The sequence below is a fragment of the Arachis duranensis genome, chromosome 3 (genome assembly GCF_000817695.3).
Source record: "Arachis duranensis cultivar V14167 chromosome 3, aradu.V14167.gnm2.J7QH, whole genome shotgun sequence".
Classification (NCBI taxonomy): Eukaryota; Viridiplantae; Streptophyta; class Magnoliopsida; order Fabales; family Fabaceae; genus Arachis; species Arachis duranensis.
The window spans coordinates 118,977,693-118,994,448 of NC_029774.3; the positions used below are offsets into that span (position 1 = coordinate 118,977,693).

Genomic DNA, 16,756 nt, shown 5'->3' on the forward strand with positions numbered 1-16,756 from the left:
CAAGGGAACCTGGTGCAGTTTATGCAGCCAAATCTACCATTTGATCCAGACCTTCTTTTTTTGGCTCAAACAAACACACTCACACACACACTAATCTATCAAGAAAGAATTTTGATTATTTTTGGACAGGAAAGAGTTTTGATTGTTTGCCCCTAACATTTTTCATTATGTATGGGCCTCATATAGCAAATATTTTTGTAATTTACTCTAATGAAATAAAGTTTTTTCCTTGCGTAACAAATTGGGAAACCTCTAATGGCCCAAGATTCGAAGCCCAAATTGCATATGCATGCAAGTGTTTACCATATACGTATTGCACCAAAAGTTGTTCAATTCGTTATGGTCCCCTTTCATCATTTTTGTCTTGATGGGCCGTTCCATATTCTTGATGATCTTTGTTGCTTTAATTTTTGGCCACAAGCCAATGGTAATTATAGACCTTTTGCTCCGTTATACAAAAAAAAAAAAAAGACTAAGTTGTTTTGTTCTAGTAGGTAACTCATTAATCCGTTTAACTAAGTGTTAGGAATTCAAATGTCATTTTATGTAGGTAGCAAACTATTGACTAACAGCAAACCTTTAAATAGAGTTTAGATTTGCGACGGATTAAACTTTGACTTGTCGAATTAAAAAATATAGTAAAAAACGCATAAAAAAAATTTATAAACTTGTCGGACTCATTTTTCTATTATTAATGATGAAATATAAACTTACAATGAAACTAAGATTACACTCTAATTTTAAGGCAATAGAGTTATAGAGTGATGGAATAAATAGAAGTTTAAAAACATTACTTTACGGAAACATTTCTTACCTTGTGGTCTAACGGATCTTGTGTACGATATGATTAAACGCAGTACAGAGAGTACAGCTCAATTAACATGTTGTTCTAGCAGGCAGAAGCAGAAGAAGACAAGTCTTTTTACATGGCCATGAACTCCACGAGTTTGTGTGGTACTAATTGAATTCAAACACATGGTCCATCACCAAATACCAAATGTGCCCTTATCTCCTCTTTCTGCTTAATCTTCATGTTCTTATACGTTACAGTTATATCCATATATACAAATATCTCACTCTCATAGTATTAAAATTAGAATAGCACTACATCTTTGACTAATGACTATACTATATTTTACTTTGAGTTGGAGAAAAGAGGTATCGAATAACTTTTGAATAAAACCACATCAATATACTGAGCTTTTGACATTTTATCATTTTTTTTTTTTCACATAGATACATATAAGAAGCAATATAATTTGTATTTATATTTTAAAAAATATAGATGAACAAAAAAGGTTGCACAGATTAATCATATTTCTTCCATAAGTATTAACTTCTGATTAAATTACCATAGTACCATCAGTATTGTCTGATTTACAAGTAATATACTAAAATTAATTACCAAAATCAACTATTAGTATAAAATACATGTTAAAATATAAATATATATTAAAAATAAATTAAATAATATATATTTATACACAAATATATTAATAACTAATTATAGTAGCTAATTTTAATATATGAATATCCACGAATAACATTTTTATTCGGTGAAAACTCAGGTGAAGTCGACTTCACCTCGTTAGATGAAAATTTAGTAAAATCAATCAAATCTAACGGCTCTAAGCACCTGAGTTCCACCTTTTCACCTTTTTATTCATATATTGCTCTTGGCAGAGTAGATGGTGGGCATAGCGGCCAGATCCCACCCACCACATTTACCTACCACTTTTCAATTTGCATTGCTTACTAATACCATTACCAACCAACTAAACCCAATATCAAAACAGTGAGTGAGTGAGACACACGCGCCTATGGACATCCCCAACGTTCTGGCACGTCTTTCTCTTTGCCGTCAACTCCTTCATCTCTGATACTACCAATTCCTCAATCTCATTCTTTGTCTTTACTTTTGCTTCTTGCAGGTAGCGTCGCAGTTTTCGGCAGGTGAAGGCGGAGGAATGAGGAAGAACCCGACGTTGATATGCGCTCCTGTAATGGCGGATTCCGTTGACAAGATGCACCTTGACGTCAGCAAGGCCAAAGCCAGCGGCGCTGACCTCGTCGAGATTCGTTTGGACTCCTTGAAGACCTTCAATCCCTCTTCGCACCTTCCCGCTCTTATCAATAACCGTCCTTTGCCGCTCTTATTTACTTACAGGTTTCCCTGTTTTCTCTACCTCTTTCAATTTCGATTCGCTCCCAGTCTAAATAATCGAAACTCTTATGTCTTTGTTTATCAAGGCCCAATTGGGAAGGTGGTATGTATGAAGGTGATGACAATACACGCTTTCATGCTCTGAGGTTGGCCATGGAGCTCGGAGCTGATTACATCGACATTGAACTCAAGGTGCGTTTGTTTTTTTTAACAGTGTTTTTCTGATTCACTAGAATATAAATTACTTGGATTCAAACTGTAATCCGTACGAATCTTACTTCACTCGGATAAGCTCTCTGGCGGGTTCTGATGATGTGATGATTCTACTGTACCAAATTGTCTCAATCTAGCACCTTAACATTTCCTTGTTTTGTTTTTTATTTTTTGTTTTTTGGTTTTTGGTTTTAAGTCATATGAAGTAAAAGTAGCTACTGTGAGCATGTGCTTGCTTAGTTTTATGTTTTATACTATTTAGCTTTTTCATTCCTCGTGTGCCACTATCTTAGTTTAACAGTTCCACGCATTATGATCCTTTTGCTTCCCATGACGATGCTGCAGAAAATCTGCATTCTAGGCCACCTTTTGATTGTTTGGTTTCTCTTGTTAGATTTTAGTCTTTGAGTGATTCTTTGCATGTGTTAATTAGGGTATATTTCACCCTGCTGTCATTTAGCATTGAGCTATTGCTTTACATACTCAAAGTAGTGACTAGAAATCTAAGGTATTGGACTCAAAAGCAAGTAATTATCCTTGTCACCTGTTTAAAGTCGTTCTTTTGTCTTTTAATCTCATCGGACTATCATTTATACTATTTGCTTTGCTAATAACAAAATCTAAATTCTGAAACTTAATGAAACGTTTCCTCTTTATTCTGCATATCCAAAGGTTGCAAATCAGTTCTATGACTTTATACGTGGAACGGCGTATGATAAAACCAAGGTCATTGTTTCATCTCACAATTATCAGCAAACTCCGTCAGTTGAGGATCTTGGTGACCTTGCTGCTAGAATACAAGCAACCGGGGCAGACATAGTGAAGATTGCAACAACTGCTTTGGAGATCACTGATGTGGCACGCATGTTTCAAATAATGGTGCATTCTCAAGTAAGAAGCGTATGTCAAAATTTGGTCAATGGTAATCTGATTCTTAGATGCAAATTTGACTTTCTCCAAAGTCCTTACATTGTTTCTAAATATCATGTTCCAGTAGGTTTGAACTCTGTGTTTTATTTGTTAATGCTTAATTATTTTATTTTATTTCCCCCCAATTTCAAGTCTCATCACTGTTATAGCAATACTCCTCTTGTTCTAATTTTGCTGGTTATACTGAAGTTTATGATGGCTGTATGTTGAGTATTTTTTATATGATAATAAGTAATTTTAGCATAACTATTGTTGGATTCCAGGTTCCATTTATTGGACTTGTTATGGGTGATAGGGGATTGATTTCACGGATACTTTGTGCAAAATTTGGTGGGTATCTTACTTTTGGTACCCTTGAGTCAGGAGTGGTTTCAGCTCCTGGTCAACCTACTCTTAAGGATCTATTGCATCTATACAATTTGAGACAAGTAGGACCTGATACGAAAGTATTTGGGATAATTGGAAAGCCTGTTGGTCACAGTAAATCACCCACATTGTTCAATGAGGCCTTCAAGTCACTTGGAATCAATGGAGTTTATGTATTTTTGTTGGTGGATGACCTTGCCAAATTTCTCAGCACTTACTCATCTACAGATTTTGTGGGATTCAGGTTCTAACCCCTTATGATAATTGCTTTAATTAAGGAATCTAATGTTGATGATTTTTGCATGTCTGTATGGTTAAATGATGGTAACATGTTCTAGCTTCTTTTTGTATGCTATTAAACTTTTTTGGGTCTATCGCTTGTTCCCTTTTGGCTTGGGATAATTGTAATCCTTTCAAATTTAGGGATGTAGGCAATAGAGATATACAATTACAAGTAACAAAAGTCAACTAGTAGACGAGCAGCATCTTTATATTATATTATTATGCATTATGATCAAATCCCTTTTTCAACAAATCTTGTGTGGTTCCTTGTTTTTATCCAATTCTACGAATCTTACATTGACAAAATCAAAGCCTATCCAAGTATCCATTTAAGCTCTTCATTTCTATCTTTTGTTGCTCCATCACTTTTTTGTTGTTCAGGTTTCTATTTGATATTTTCTTTATTAGATAGTTAAACATTCTCACAACTAATGGAGTTTGATCTTTAACTATTTTTATTTCAGTGTTACCATTCCTCACAAGGAGGCAGCAGTTACGTGCTGTGATGAGGTTGACCCTGTGGCTAAGGTAATTGGTTACTTACACAGGTTGCATTAAAAAGTGTCATGAACATCTAATATTGTTTTTTGTTATTTGACATTTTTGCTCCATTCTTTTCTGAATTCTCTAAGTTACTTTTGGCTGCAGTCAATTGGAGCTGTCAATTGCATTATAAGAAGACCAGATGGGAAGTTAATTGGGTATAACACAGATTACGTTGGTGCTATTTCTGCAATTGAGGATGGGCTACGGGGTAGTTGTCAAATTTAGTGGCTAAGCATTTTACACGGGCATTTTGCCATAAACTTTTCTTTTGAACATCTTGTGTATTTTTTGGCAGCTAAACAAAATGGCAGTGGCACAGTTGTTTCACCATTAGCTGGTAAACTGTTTGTTGTTATTGGTGCTGGTGGTGCTGGGAAGGCACTTGCTTATGGTGCAAAAGAGAAAGGAGCAAGGGTTGTGATTGCTAACCGAACCTATGGTAAGCTTCATGATTTGCATTTTTGTGCTTAAAGTTAAAACATTGAATTGTCAAAGATCCTTCTAGGATCATTATTGACAGAATTCCATACTGGGAGCTAATCAAATAGCTGACAGTATGATAAATTCTCTTGTAGTTACAGAAAGAAAATGGTCTTATGGCGGTTTAATTGTTTGGCAATATTATTGCATGCACAGATAATATTAATGGTTAGATCTGTTAACATATTCACATTCTTTGTAGTCCAGAATTAATATGCACATTCACTTCTTAACATATTCACATTCTTTGTATAGCTTTTTTGACGGAAATGATGTTGGCTATTACTTCTCGTTCGTTATTAGTGTAGTACTACAGTATCATTTGTGTTATACAGAGCGTGCTAGAGAACTTGCTGATTTAATTGGAGGAGATGCTTTAGCCCTTGCTGATTTAGATAATTACCATCCGGAGGATGGTATGATTCTTGCAAACACGACATCTATTGGAATGCAACCAAAAGTTGATGAAACACCTGTTTCTAAGGTTTGCTCCTTTGATATGACTGTACCAGTTAGGCTCTTGTAACATTGTTGAGTATGATATTATTGACAATCCTATATGTGGAACGTGAGTGAGAGTGAGTTGAGTGCCAGAGAACCAACCATTCTTTTGTTTATGCAGCATGCGTTGAAATACTACTCCCTGGTTTTTGATGCTGTCTACACACCCAAAATGACTAGACTTTTGACGGAAGCAGAAGAATCAGGAGCTACTGTTGTTACAGGATTGGAGATGTTTCTTGGACAAGCATATGGACAATTTGCTGTGATTCCATTGTTTGCATGTGCAGCACCAAAGCAGCTCTTCAAAAAAATTATGGAGAATTACTGATAAGGTCTCCAAGCTCTAACTTCTATCTTACTGATCCAATGGGTATAGAGTTCAAACTTTGCTTTTAATTTATCACTCTATCCATGTTACATGACACCTATCTCTGAAAAGGTATATTTTCTTTTTTCTGCTGCAGAGATCGTCCGTTGTTGGTTCACAGATCCAAGAAGCAGGACGGTTAGCAGCGCATTGCTGCATGCACCAGCAAGCTTCCAGTTGAATGGGGAGGGGCTTTCTTTAGGGCGTAGTGAGTTATTGCTTTTACCCCTCCCTTTTCCCCTGTTTCACTTGACTAAATTTATGTATCTTAGCCATAAAGAGTTATTGACAAGTAAAATTATTATTTCGCAAATGAATTTTCCTGTCAATTCTTGAACGCTGCTGCTTTGTATCTAATGTTTTTAAGCAGTAAGATATTTCCTTGTCCGATCAAATATTTGCTGCATCAACAGAGCAACACACAAGCACGAGTGAACAATATACAACCAAGCATGGCTTAGTTATTTCCCCTTTTTATTCTTTCTAAGCGACTGATTAATCGTTCACCTGAGCTATACGATGCCAAAATCCAAATTAGGAGGAATGTAGATGTAGCGTAACTAGAACAACAATCAAATCAGATTTTTTTTTTAATTTTATGGAAGGATTAGATTAAAAGAGTTAATAATGATGCAATATTATTTTGGCAATGTTCAACTAAAATTTTTAAAGAATTTTCTTGTTAGACATTAACTTTTCAACGTTTTCAATAAAATGTCGAACACATTAGTTGATAAATAAATTTCTAACAAATTTATTATAACGCATTTAGATTCTAGAAAAATATTATAAGGCAAATTAATTTTTCTAGAGAGAGGCGAATCTGTTGAGAACATCTTGAATAATAAAAACTTATTGAGAATTTTTGTTTTTGAAAATTAATTTGCTGTGTATTCTAAATGTAAATATTTATAGGATGAATATTAAATATTCAAGAATATGAAAAATTACTTGTTATATGCAGAACGTGGTGCAAACAAATTTATACAAATAAGTTTTTGTAGCACGCAAAATATTCACCGTGAGAAGTATGTCACTGTTGATAGTGTCCTTTGTTGTTGGTGTGGTGTTGTTTCCCCTCCCAACAGCTCTGTGCTGGGGAAAGGACGGGCACTATGCAGTTTGCAAGATTGCACAGGTTCCCTTCTTTTTTTTTTTTCTTTTATTTACTGCTTATCCCATCCGCTTCATCCTCATTGCATTCTTTATGTTTGAAGGATTATCTGAACCAAGATGCTGTATCTGCTGTGAAAGAGCTTCTTCCCGATTCTGCCCAAGGCCATCTGGCGGCGGTTTGCTCTTGGGCCGATGACGTTGGATATACCCACAACTATCGCTGGAGCCAACCTTTGCATTACGTTGACACCCCTGATTTCATCTGTAACTATCGTTACTGCAGTCAGTCTTTCCATCTTTGCTCCAACTCCTTCTGCTTCTTTCTTCTTGCTTCTTCCTTCCCTTGTCTAATTCTTCATTTTGCAGGAGACTGTCATGATTCCTATGCCCATAAACATGTCTGTGTCACTGCAGCTATTTACAACTATACAATGCAACTCAAATCGCAACTCAACTGTAACCATTTACTTACACATCTTCATTCTTCAGTTGCTCATTGTTGCCCTTCTTAAGTTTTTTTTTTATTGCAGATAATTTGACAGAGGCACTGATGTTCTTGTCACATTTTGTTGGCGATGTTCATCAGGTTAAATGTTTTTCTTGATTTAGTTGTATAGAGTTTAGCTTCAAACTTTAATGGATGCTGTTGTCTCTTCTCTATACTTGTGCTTTAAAGGATTTAATAATTTTTGTGTTCATTTTCTGATGCAGCCCCTGCATGTTGGTTTTCTTGGAGACCTAGGTGGAAACACCATAACAGTTCGATGGTATCGGAGGAAAACAAATCTTCATCATGTAAGTGTATGCATCAGATACTATGACTGACTGCTAATTCAATGGTTGGTGGAGAGAATGTGTTGTTTCCTTTTCGTCTTGTCTTTTATCGATCATACATAGTTTTAGGAAGAGAACTAGTTCAAATCTTAATTTTGATTTCATGGCTGGAATAAGGAAAAGAGAACTAGTTCCAATCTTAATTTCAGCCCTATGTATGTTCTGCACACATTCGTACACTTAGTATCTGATGCCAGACTTAAGAGGTACTTTGTATTTTACATGCTATATGGCCAAGCATATGTAGCTAAAGATGCTTTTGCTTTCAAAATTGCATTTTTATGTCATTGTCATCAAGTTCTGGCATATTCTTTGGTTGGTCTGGTCTAATGTTTGTGCAATGGTTCCCTATAGGTAATGCAGTAGATTTAATAAATTTTCATTATGTTTTAGGTTTGGGATGACATCATAATTGAATCTGCTCTGAAGACCTTCTACGGTTCAGATCTTTCAACTATGATTCAAGCTATTCAAAGCAATATTACAGTAAGTTCGTTTATTACTTTGCTTAGTCTCATAATGTGCCTAGACTGACTGTTAACTACTTTATGCAGGACATTTGGTTAAATGATGTACGTGTTTGGGAAAGTTGTGCACACAACTATACAGCTTGTCCAAATTGGTATATGCATACTACATTTCTTTTCAATGTTCCACATTATTATGCTGTAGTTCGGTCAGATCTTTAATTGAATATTATACTATTTACATCTTCTGCTAATCCGCTCCAGGTTTTTATTGCTTAGCAGTGATTATTTTCATATATATTGACCAATTTCATGCTTTGACTTGTTGGTCTGATTATCCTAACTGGCTAACTCTACATCTTGAAACCAAGTGAACAGATGCTGTATGATAGCTTGAAACTACTTTAATCAATCATAATAACTAGTTAACCATTTGTTGGTTATCATTCAGGTATGCTTCTGAAAGCATTAGCTTAGCGTGCAAGTTTGCCTACAGGAACGCCACACCAGGAAGCACTTTGGAAGGTTTTTTTTTGCTCTATCATATATAAAAAGTATTGTTACTTGATTTGCATGATCATTGAAGTATGGACTCTCATAAATTATGATTGTATCGCCATAATGTAGATGAGTACTTCCTTTCAAGACTTCCTATTGTGGAGAAAAGGCTGGCACAAGCTGGTGTGCGACTTGCAGCAATCCTCAATCGGATTTTTACTTCAAAGACCAGAATTGCTCAATCATAGCATCAAAACAAAACAAATCCAGAAGCCAGTTCCTTCCATAGCAGATAGATAGATAGATAGATAGATATCGCTGTGAAATGCGAAATCCTTTGGGCAAGTGTACTAAAGTTTAGACTTGCTAATTCTTACAATATAGAGTAACACAAGTAGTATCTGTTTTGGTTGGTGTATTTGGCTCCTGATTGAGGATTGCGTAGGACAAGTTGGTTGATTCAATGAAGCTACCTCATAAGGACCATTCAGTTACATTCAAAGACTAACATGTTAATGTTCTGTATCTTATCTTCATTTGTGCCATTTCTTGAGGTTCTTGTACTGATCAGCTTGACACCCTAGAAACTATTTACGTCACGTTTATGCAACCTTTTTCTAAACTTCTAAGCACGTGTGTTTAAAGAAAAAGCACATTTGAGAATATAATTAATGACCCAAGAAACTTCCTGAACAGCACACAACATATCTCTATGATAAAATTGTCACATCTTGGGTTACATATTCATTGTCCAGCAACTATTGCCAGCGGATATGACATACATAAATTTGTGTTTAGAAAAGACCGCTCACATCATGAACTAATAAATTTCTCTCACATGTTGGCTCAACAAATTATTTATTACTCTAGCTTTTGCCAATTGACCAACACTTAATTGATTAATTGTTTTATAGTATTGTCCTATCCATAATCATTCACATCACATGGCCAATTTTCATCTTCAATGTCATGAAATATATATGATATAGTTGGTTACTCTTGTCAGTTATCACTATTTCATAGCATAGAGTCATACATAATTGATAATTGCTTCCTTATTCTGCTGCTTGTTGTATACGAAAGGCTAACCCAAGGTTGTATGTATCAAACACGACACACCTATCTTTCCATAATTTTGCTCCATAGAACATAATTGCTCATGCTTGAAGCTTGTGTTTTTGATGTGTAGGAATCACACTAACACGTTGCTTGTAGAGTCTTCATTGCAAGTGTTCCATAACTTCACATAACCTTTCACCTTTTAGTCAACTCTTTTAATGCATACAACTACTATTTTTTGGTGTTTTATGTAATTCCCTATGGTTTTATGTTGGTGCTTCCTCATTTATACCAGAATATGCCAATCTTGCTTGTGTTTAAGGTCAACTTTGAGAGTACCTAAATTAAATAAGCAGATAGTTAAATCTTGCACTCAATGAAAACCCCTTAACGTGTTTCTTAACAAACTATAAATATATAAAACAAAAAGGTTTTAGAGGCTTATTATTTCATTTGCAAGATTATTATTTTTCTTTGTTTGAGTATAGAAAAACATATTCAGAAGAGATGGATAGGCTTGGAGGTTTGTGGGGTTCTCTTCCATTAGCTTTTCTTTTGTTGTTAGGTGCTGCTTTCAATTCAGCACCTGGTGCCAATGCTTGGAGCAAAGAGGGTCATATGATAACCTGCAAAATTGCACAGGTAAACTTCAATTCTAATTTAAGGCGACTAATGGTTCGAGCAGAATCGCCTCTCTTGGAAGATACATGTGGTTTCAACGAAAAAAATGAGTATTGGCTAATGAATTAAATAACAAACAATTAAATTGTAATTGATTTCTGTTTTGTAGTCACTTTTAGAGCCTGAGGCAGAAGAAGCTGTTCATCATTTGTTACCTGAGTATGTTAAAGGAGACTTATCAGCCCTTTGTGTATGGCCAGACCAAATAAGGCACTGGTACAAATATAGGTGGACAAGTCCACTTCACTTCATTGACACACCAGATGATTCTTGTTCTTTTTCTTACTCAAGTGAGTATCAAGTAAAGATTAAAGGCTTCTATTTCTATCAAACTTTCTGCTCTAAAAATATTAATACAAAATTCTTTGTTTTTGCTATTCTTGCCATAGGGGACTGCCATGATCAGCATGGAGTGAAGGATATGTGTGTTGCTGGTGCTGTAAAAAATTTCACTTCTCAGCTTTTGCATTACAGAGAGGGCACTGCAGATAGGAGATGTAAGGGGCCAAGTTCATGAATTTTTTCCCCCCTTGAGAAAATTTGAGTTGAATTCTTATGATTTTTTTTTAAGTTGCATTAATTCTTGTTAGTTTCTAATGTTACAATCTTGCAGACAACATGACTGAGGCCTTATTGTTCTTGTCACACTTCATGGGAGATATACATCAGGTGTGTACAAATATCTCTTTGAATTGAATTCCATTTCACCATAGCTTCTTACACAAGTCATAATCCTTATTTCATCTTTTCCAGCCAATGCATGTTGGATTCACCACTGATGAAGGAGGAAACACAATCGAACTGCGATGGTTTCGCCACAAATCCAACCTGCACCATGTAAGTCAGAATCAAAATTCATATGAATAGCCAGATTAATATTTCTGGCCAAGCCAAATATGTTAATCTAGAACTAAAACGGATCAAATGTAGACATAAATTTCCAACTCAAATCTCCATTTACAAATCACTTCTTCATGTGACATATTTTTCTATTCTTTCCTTTCTTTAGGTTTGGGACAGAGAAATCATCCTGACAGCACTAGCAGACTATTATGAAAAGGATGTGGATCAACTCTTACAAGACATTGAAAGGAACTACACTGATGTAAGACTCAATTCCACATGAATCTTGTTCTTGTTATTATATTCCAAATAAAATAAACAATCTTAGTTTAGATTAATGACAAGTTATTTATGATGTAATCCCACACATGCAGGGGATATGGTCAAGTGATGTTTCATCATGGCAACATTGTAGTGATATCTCTAAATGTGTAACTAGGTGAACTCTATTATCCTTCCATACCTTATCATCTTTTTTTGTAACTCATATTTAATTCTCACCAATATGCTTGTTTTGAAATCATAGCTGGGCCAAAGAGAGTATTCAAATAGCTTGTAAATGGGGTTACAGTGGAGTTGAAGCTGGGGAAACTCTAGCAGGTACTAACTTTTCTTATTGAGTAATGCTACGTGACCAGCAAATATTATCATTTTTTGCCAGCACTTATCTAGTAATAATTTGCATCCATATTTATAGGGATTTTGTACATAGGAAGCATATAGTTTGCACCTATATTTATCAGAGTTTGCACCCACATTTTTTAGAATTTGCACACATGAATTAGTAAAATTTATTTATTAAAGATAATTGAGTGTTTGTATTGGTCAGATGATGGTTAAAAATACTAAAAATTGCAGGCCTCAAGAGTTCTTTTTTATTTATGGTACTGAACATTACATTCATGAGATTTTATGTTTTGACTGTGGTATGGTTGGTGATTTTCATAGATGATTACTTTAACTCAAGGATGCCCTATGTGATGAAACGAATTGCTCAAGGTGGAATTCGGTTAGCCATGATCTTGAACCAAGTGTTTGGTGGCTCTGAAGAAGGATTTGCAGCAGCTACTTGATTAAACATTTAACCGTGCATCAATACTCTACAAAATTTAGTGTTTAATTCTTTTTTAATAACCATAGGGTCTCTAATCCATTTAATTTCCTTCCAATATTGTTGGCCATTTCATTTATGAGTAGTAGTTGACATCTTTCCGTAATAATTTGTAACAAGAACATTTAGTGTCTGTATTATTATTAGATCAATAATGAGACTTGAAGAGCTATGAAACTCTTCCTTTGTGACATTAATTTTTTTTATGGTTTCTCACTTTCTTTAATCATATGACTTGTTTGAAAAGAAAAACCGTAACTTGATCTTCTTTGTCATTTTTTATGGATAAATCATTAAATTTTGATGGCTAAGTTATTGTTCTTCCGAAAATTGAAGAAATAAAATCCAATTGTTTAATTTATAACAATTTTACATTAACCAATTTGGCTTAGTGAAATAATTAGTTTACTCGTCTTAAACCATTTAACAAAAATTATTATTCACAAATTCCTAGACTTCATTCTATTTCTTTGTTTCTCTCAAATAACTCAAAAATGTAATACGTAAAATGTGTGCAAGTCCATTTTTGTTTTGTATTAAATTCTTTCTAGCAACAAAATCTAAATTCTAAACTCTTAGTTATAGTCTAATATTATGTAATAAAATTATTTATTCTAAAACTTGAAATTGTTAAATAGAGATATGATAAATTATTTAAAAGATTTTAATATGGTATCTACTCATTTGATTCGATACGAATGTCACACTGATGATGCAATTGCAACTTGGAAGGTTCTATTTTTGGATCCAAAGTCTAATCTCTCCTTCTATTACTTCCCAGTTCCCAAACACCGCCTTCATTTTCCTAATGACATTTTAGTCTTTTTCATTGAGAATATACGAAAATGCATTTTATTTTTTACAAAGTTGGAGTTTTTCTTTTCATGCTCTGGATCTAGAACGAATCTCCGCAACGCCCTAATTTCTTGGGTCCCAAGTGGCCTCATTATTACAATAAATATTATATTCAAAGTTTCTAACTGCTCCCAACTTATAGGGTGGCGGCAACAATTTGGCACACCAACAAACCTTGTTTTCTTCATCCTTCGAAAACAAAGCACAATCAAAATTCAACAAAGACAAGGGTATGAATCTTCCTTTTCTTAACTTTACTATATGATGATATCTATAGAATGAAAACGGATCTCGATCAATTTTGATGTGTTGCATGTTACTCTTGCTTAGATAAATATGCTGCACTTTGTCCTCTGTAAATGATGCAGTTTACAAGATTAAAGATTTCATGTACTTGTCATATTGCCATTTAACATAACTCGGTACCATTTTCTATCTTCGTCTTAATCTAAGATGAACGAAAATTACTCATCAAAGCTGAATATGCTGTCTTTTTATACTTGTGTGTCCGAATTTCGTAGAATCAGTTAGCATTTTGGCAGTTTTATACATTTTTTATGTAGGTCAATTGCTTTATATCTCATGTCCAATTTATTGGAAAAGAAGGTTGTCAACTTGTCATGAACTCAGAACTTCTTCCCTTTTGTCTCTATTCATGTTTTGAACTTAGTAGCACTCATTTAGTATACCAGAGTGTGTATATAATGTTGTTATTTCATGTACATTAGCGTCTCATACTTCTCTTAGTGCAGTTAAAATTTTAGAATACACACCTCTCAACTAACTATGGCCTTTTTCAGAAGGCTTTGGAGATTGTAATAAACTCTTGCCAGCAGAATTGCTTCTGTAACAATGGCATTGGCAAGAATTGCTAGGGCCAACCTGAGAAGATCAGAGGGTGCTTTTGGCAATTATGCACCTGAGATGAACGTACTGTCTGAGGGAAGAGCATACACAAGCAAATTCTCATCAACATCACCTTATTACCATGTAAATTCCAAGGCAGGTGACAATCTTTCATATAATCCAAGCATTAAGGAACAGAACTTGATGAATTTCTCAATGAGGGGAATATCAGGAACTCCTTATTATCAGCATCCTTCTGCCAGTACAGAGAGGGTTGTGGAGGAGTCCGATTCGGAGCTGGAACATGATGAGCCAAGATACGCAGGACTAGAGGCAACAAAGCCAGGTGAGAAGCCAAGGGTGGTTGTTCTTGGAACAGGTTGGGCTGCTTGCAGGTTCTTGAAAGGGCTAGACACCAGAATCTATGATGTTGTGTGTATATCACCTAGGAACCATATGGTCTTCACTCCTTTGCTGGCTTCAACATGTGTTGGAACACTTGAATTCAGGTCTGTTGCTGAGCCTGTCAGCAGAATACAGAATGCACTGTCAAATGGCCCCAGTTCCTACTTCTTTCTGGCTTCTTGCACTAGCATTGACACAAACAAGCATGAGGTGAGTAGAAGAATCATTTACCCATTTGGCTATGTTTGGTTGTGAAGTTTTTGTGGTGAGATGCTTATGGGTGATTTATGTTCTGTATCAACAGGTGTACTGTGAGGCAGTTAATAATGGTGGATTACCTAGGGAGCCTTACCAGTTTAAAGTGGCATATGACAAGCTTGTGATTGCAGCCGGATCTGAGCCTTTGACTTTTGGTATCAAGGGAGTGAAGGAGCATGCATTTTTCCTTCGTGAAGTAAACCATGCTCAAGAAATTCGGAAGAGACTTCTCCTCAACCTTATGCTTTCTGAAAATCCTGGTGTGTACCACAGCATATTCTTCATAATTTTCTCTTTATGAGTCTTCTCATGGTTCTCTTTGTCATTTTAACAGAAAAATTGTTGTATTTCAATGCAACTCACATTCTGTTTTCATTATATCAGGCATATCAGAAGAAGAAAAGAAGCGACTTTTGCATTGTGTAGTTATTGGTGGTGGTCCTACAGGAGTGGAATTCAGCGGTGAATTGAGTGATTTCATCATGGGAGATGTTCATAAGCGCTATACTCATGTTAAAGATTACATTCGTGTCACACTCATTGAGGTACCTAAGTGAATATGGTTCATATTTTAAAGTCTTCTCTGTAAGCTGCTATAAAGTTGGTGTAGTTAACCACAATGTTAACTCTCTCATTATTAGGCAAACGAGATATTGTCATCCTTTGATGTTAGCCTACGAAAATATGCTATAAGGCACTTAACAAAGGTAAACATTATTTTGATTATATCATTTGTTCTATCAAAATTGGCCAATTTGCTCATATTATTTCAACCTTCATGTGTACATAAGGCTGACACATCCAACTTTTTTATTATCAGAGTGGGGTTCATCTAATGAAGGGTGTTGTGAAGGAGGTTCATCCAAAAAGAGTAGTTCTGAGTGATGAAACTGAAGTTCCTTATGGCCTATTGGTATGGTCCACAGGGGTTGGACCTTCTGAGTTTGTGAAGACACTGAACCTTCCCAAGTCTCCCGGTGGAAGGTATGTTAGTTGTGCAGAAAGAAACAGAGAGAGTGATTTCATTCCACTCCTTTACTCATTTATACATTGTTGTGTTGAACTAATTATTACACAGGATTGGTGTGGATGAATGGCTGCGTGTACCTTCTGTAGAAGACGTGTTTGCCCTTGGGGATTGTGCTGGTTTTCTTGAACAAACTGAAAGGCCTGTGCTTCCAGCTCTAGCTCAGGTATTAAATATATACAGCCTCTTCCTATCATGCATGTTCTTAAAACTGATCAAGACTAGAACTAAGAGGAGTGCATGGAAATCATGAGTGAATGATGGGTAAAAATGCATGCATGAATGCAGGTAGCTGAAAGGGAAGGGAAGTTCCTAGTGGAGTTATTCAACAAGATGGGAAAACAAAATGGAGGGAAGGCATTCTCTGCTAAGAGCATCCCTCTTGGAGACCCTTTTGTGTACACTCATCTTGGCAGCATGGCATCAGTAGGAGGCTATAAAGCCCTCGTTGACCTGCGCCAGTCAAAGGTGAATCTATGATTTATCTATCATCAAATATAGGTATCATTCACTGCAGTGCAATGTAACATGTTTGTATATCTTCCAAATGCAGGATTCAAAGGGGGTCTCACTGGCTGGTTTTGTCAGCTGGCTAGTATGGCGTTCTGCTTACCTGACACGTGTACTAAGCTGGAGGAACAGGTTTTACGTGGCAGTCAACTGGGCAACCACATTGGTCTTTGGCAGAGACAATAGCAAGATCTAATTTGGAACTTCAAACTTCAAACTTCACACCCCATTCTACCTTTACAGCACAATCATTCACTCAATTCTTTCCCCCCCTCTCTCTCTCTCTCTTTTATTTCTGTTATTAGTCTTTTAAAATTTTGATTATTTTTGCCTGGGAATTTATTAGTATCAAATATAGAAAATAATAACTAATTCTTGTCACAACTTTCTATTA

At 35.5% G+C, this 16,756-nt stretch overlaps 4 protein-coding genes across 7 annotated transcripts; all 4 read left to right on the top strand.

Moving 5' to 3' along the window:
• Positions 1-1,695: 1,695 nt before the first annotated feature.
• LOC107480641 (bifunctional 3-dehydroquinate dehydratase/shikimate dehydrogenase, chloroplastic) lies at positions 1,696-6,247 on the top strand. 2 transcript variants are annotated; one of them, XM_052258948.1, is made up of 11 exons: positions 1,696-1,845; positions 1,936-2,167; positions 2,251-2,356; positions 3,050-3,277; positions 3,571-3,917; positions 4,420-4,483; positions 4,604-4,709; positions 4,797-4,940; positions 5,317-5,465; positions 5,604-5,855; positions 5,950-6,247. In XM_052258948.1, the coding sequence occupies exons 1-10, from the start codon at positions 1,821-1,823 to the stop codon at positions 5,811-5,813; spliced, it is 1,611 nt and encodes a 536-aa protein (XP_052114908.1). In that variant the 5' UTR covers positions 1,696-1,820; the 3' UTR covers positions 5,814-5,855; positions 5,950-6,247. The 2 variants fall into 2 exon arrangements, with proteins under 2 accessions (XP_052114908.1, XP_052114909.1); XM_052258949.1 differs by having other exon boundaries at positions 5,604-5,817.
• Positions 6,248-6,808: 561 nt separating this feature from the next.
• LOC107480642 (endonuclease 4) lies at positions 6,809-9,312 on the top strand. The gene is made up of 9 exons (XM_016100801.3): positions 6,809-6,990; positions 7,070-7,250; positions 7,335-7,424; positions 7,499-7,554; positions 7,680-7,763; positions 8,196-8,288; positions 8,357-8,424; positions 8,721-8,794; positions 8,897-9,312. Exons 1-9 carry the CDS (start codon positions 6,883-6,885, stop codon positions 9,013-9,015), a joined length of 873 nt encoding a protein of 290 aa, XP_015956287.2. The 5' UTR covers positions 6,809-6,882; the 3' UTR covers positions 9,016-9,312.
• Positions 9,313-10,244: 932 nt separating this feature from the next.
• On the top strand, positions 10,245-12,690 carry LOC107480644 (endonuclease 1). The gene is made up of 9 exons (XM_016100804.3): positions 10,245-10,468; positions 10,617-10,797; positions 10,897-11,004; positions 11,121-11,176; positions 11,261-11,344; positions 11,517-11,612; positions 11,725-11,789; positions 11,877-11,950; positions 12,299-12,690. Exons 1-9 carry the CDS (start codon positions 10,334-10,336, stop codon positions 12,421-12,423), a joined length of 924 nt encoding a protein of 307 aa, XP_015956290.1. The 5' UTR covers positions 10,245-10,333; the 3' UTR covers positions 12,424-12,690.
• Positions 12,691-13,415: 725 nt separating this feature from the next.
• LOC107480643 (internal alternative NAD(P)H-ubiquinone oxidoreductase A1, mitochondrial) lies at positions 13,416-16,756 on the top strand. Of its 3 annotated transcripts, none has more exons than XM_021138964.2 (9): positions 13,416-13,546; positions 14,120-14,777; positions 14,872-15,085; positions 15,210-15,370; positions 15,467-15,532; positions 15,646-15,809; positions 15,904-16,018; positions 16,141-16,320; positions 16,406-16,756. In XM_021138964.2, exons 2-9 carry the CDS (start codon positions 14,169-14,171, stop codon positions 16,556-16,558), a joined length of 1,662 nt encoding a protein of 553 aa, XP_020994623.1. In that variant the 5' UTR covers positions 13,416-13,546; positions 14,120-14,168; the 3' UTR covers positions 16,559-16,756. The 3 variants fall into 3 exon arrangements, with proteins under 3 accessions (XP_020994623.1, XP_015956289.1, XP_020994622.1); XM_016100803.3 differs by having other exon boundaries at positions 13,417-13,546; positions 14,117-14,777; XM_021138963.2 differs by lacking the exon at positions 13,416-13,546 and adding an exon at positions 13,641-13,738 and having other exon boundaries at positions 14,117-14,777.

Excerpts from the sequence above, each read along its gene's own strand:
- LOC107480642 (XM_016100801.3), top strand. The coding sequence starts at position 6,883 with ATGTCACTGTTGATAGTGTCCTTTGTTGTTGGTGTGGTGTTGTTTCCC. Across the intron at positions 7,555-7,679 it reads TTGTTGGCGATGTTCATCAG|CCCCTGCATGTTGGTTTTCT; the intron begins GTTAAATGTTTT and ends TTTCTGATGCAG. Across the intron at positions 7,764-8,195 it reads GGAAAACAAATCTTCATCAT|GTTTGGGATGACATCATAAT; the intron begins GTAAGTGTATGC and ends ATTATGTTTTAG.
- LOC107480641 (XM_052258948.1), top strand. The coding sequence starts at position 1,821 with ATGGACATCCCCAACGTTCTGGCAC. Across the intron at positions 2,357-3,049 it reads ACATCGACATTGAACTCAAG|GTTGCAAATCAGTTCTATGA; the intron begins GTGCGTTTGTTT and ends GCATATCCAAAG. Across the intron at positions 4,710-4,796 it reads AATTGAGGATGGGCTACGGG|CTAAACAAAATGGCAGTGGC; the intron begins GTAGTTGTCAAA and ends ATTTTTTGGCAG.
- LOC107480643 (XM_021138964.2), top strand. The coding sequence starts at position 14,169 with ATGGCATTGGCAAGAATTGCTAGGGCCAACCTGAGAAGATCAGAGGGT. Across the intron at positions 16,019-16,140 it reads TGCTTCCAGCTCTAGCTCAG|GTAGCTGAAAGGGAAGGGAA; the intron begins GTATTAAATATA and ends GCATGAATGCAG. Across the intron at positions 16,321-16,405 it reads TTGACCTGCGCCAGTCAAAG|GATTCAAAGGGGGTCTCACT; the intron begins GTGAATCTATGA and ends TTCCAAATGCAG.
- LOC107480644 (XM_016100804.3), top strand. The coding sequence starts at position 10,334 with ATGGATAGGCTTGGAGGTTTGTGGGGTTCTCTTCCATTAGCTTTTCTT. Across the intron at positions 10,798-10,896 it reads TTGTTCTTTTTCTTACTCAA|GGGACTGCCATGATCAGCAT; the intron begins GTGAGTATCAAG and ends TTCTTGCCATAG. Across the intron at positions 11,345-11,516 it reads ACAAATCCAACCTGCACCAT|GTTTGGGACAGAGAAATCAT; the intron begins GTAAGTCAGAAT and ends TCCTTTCTTTAG.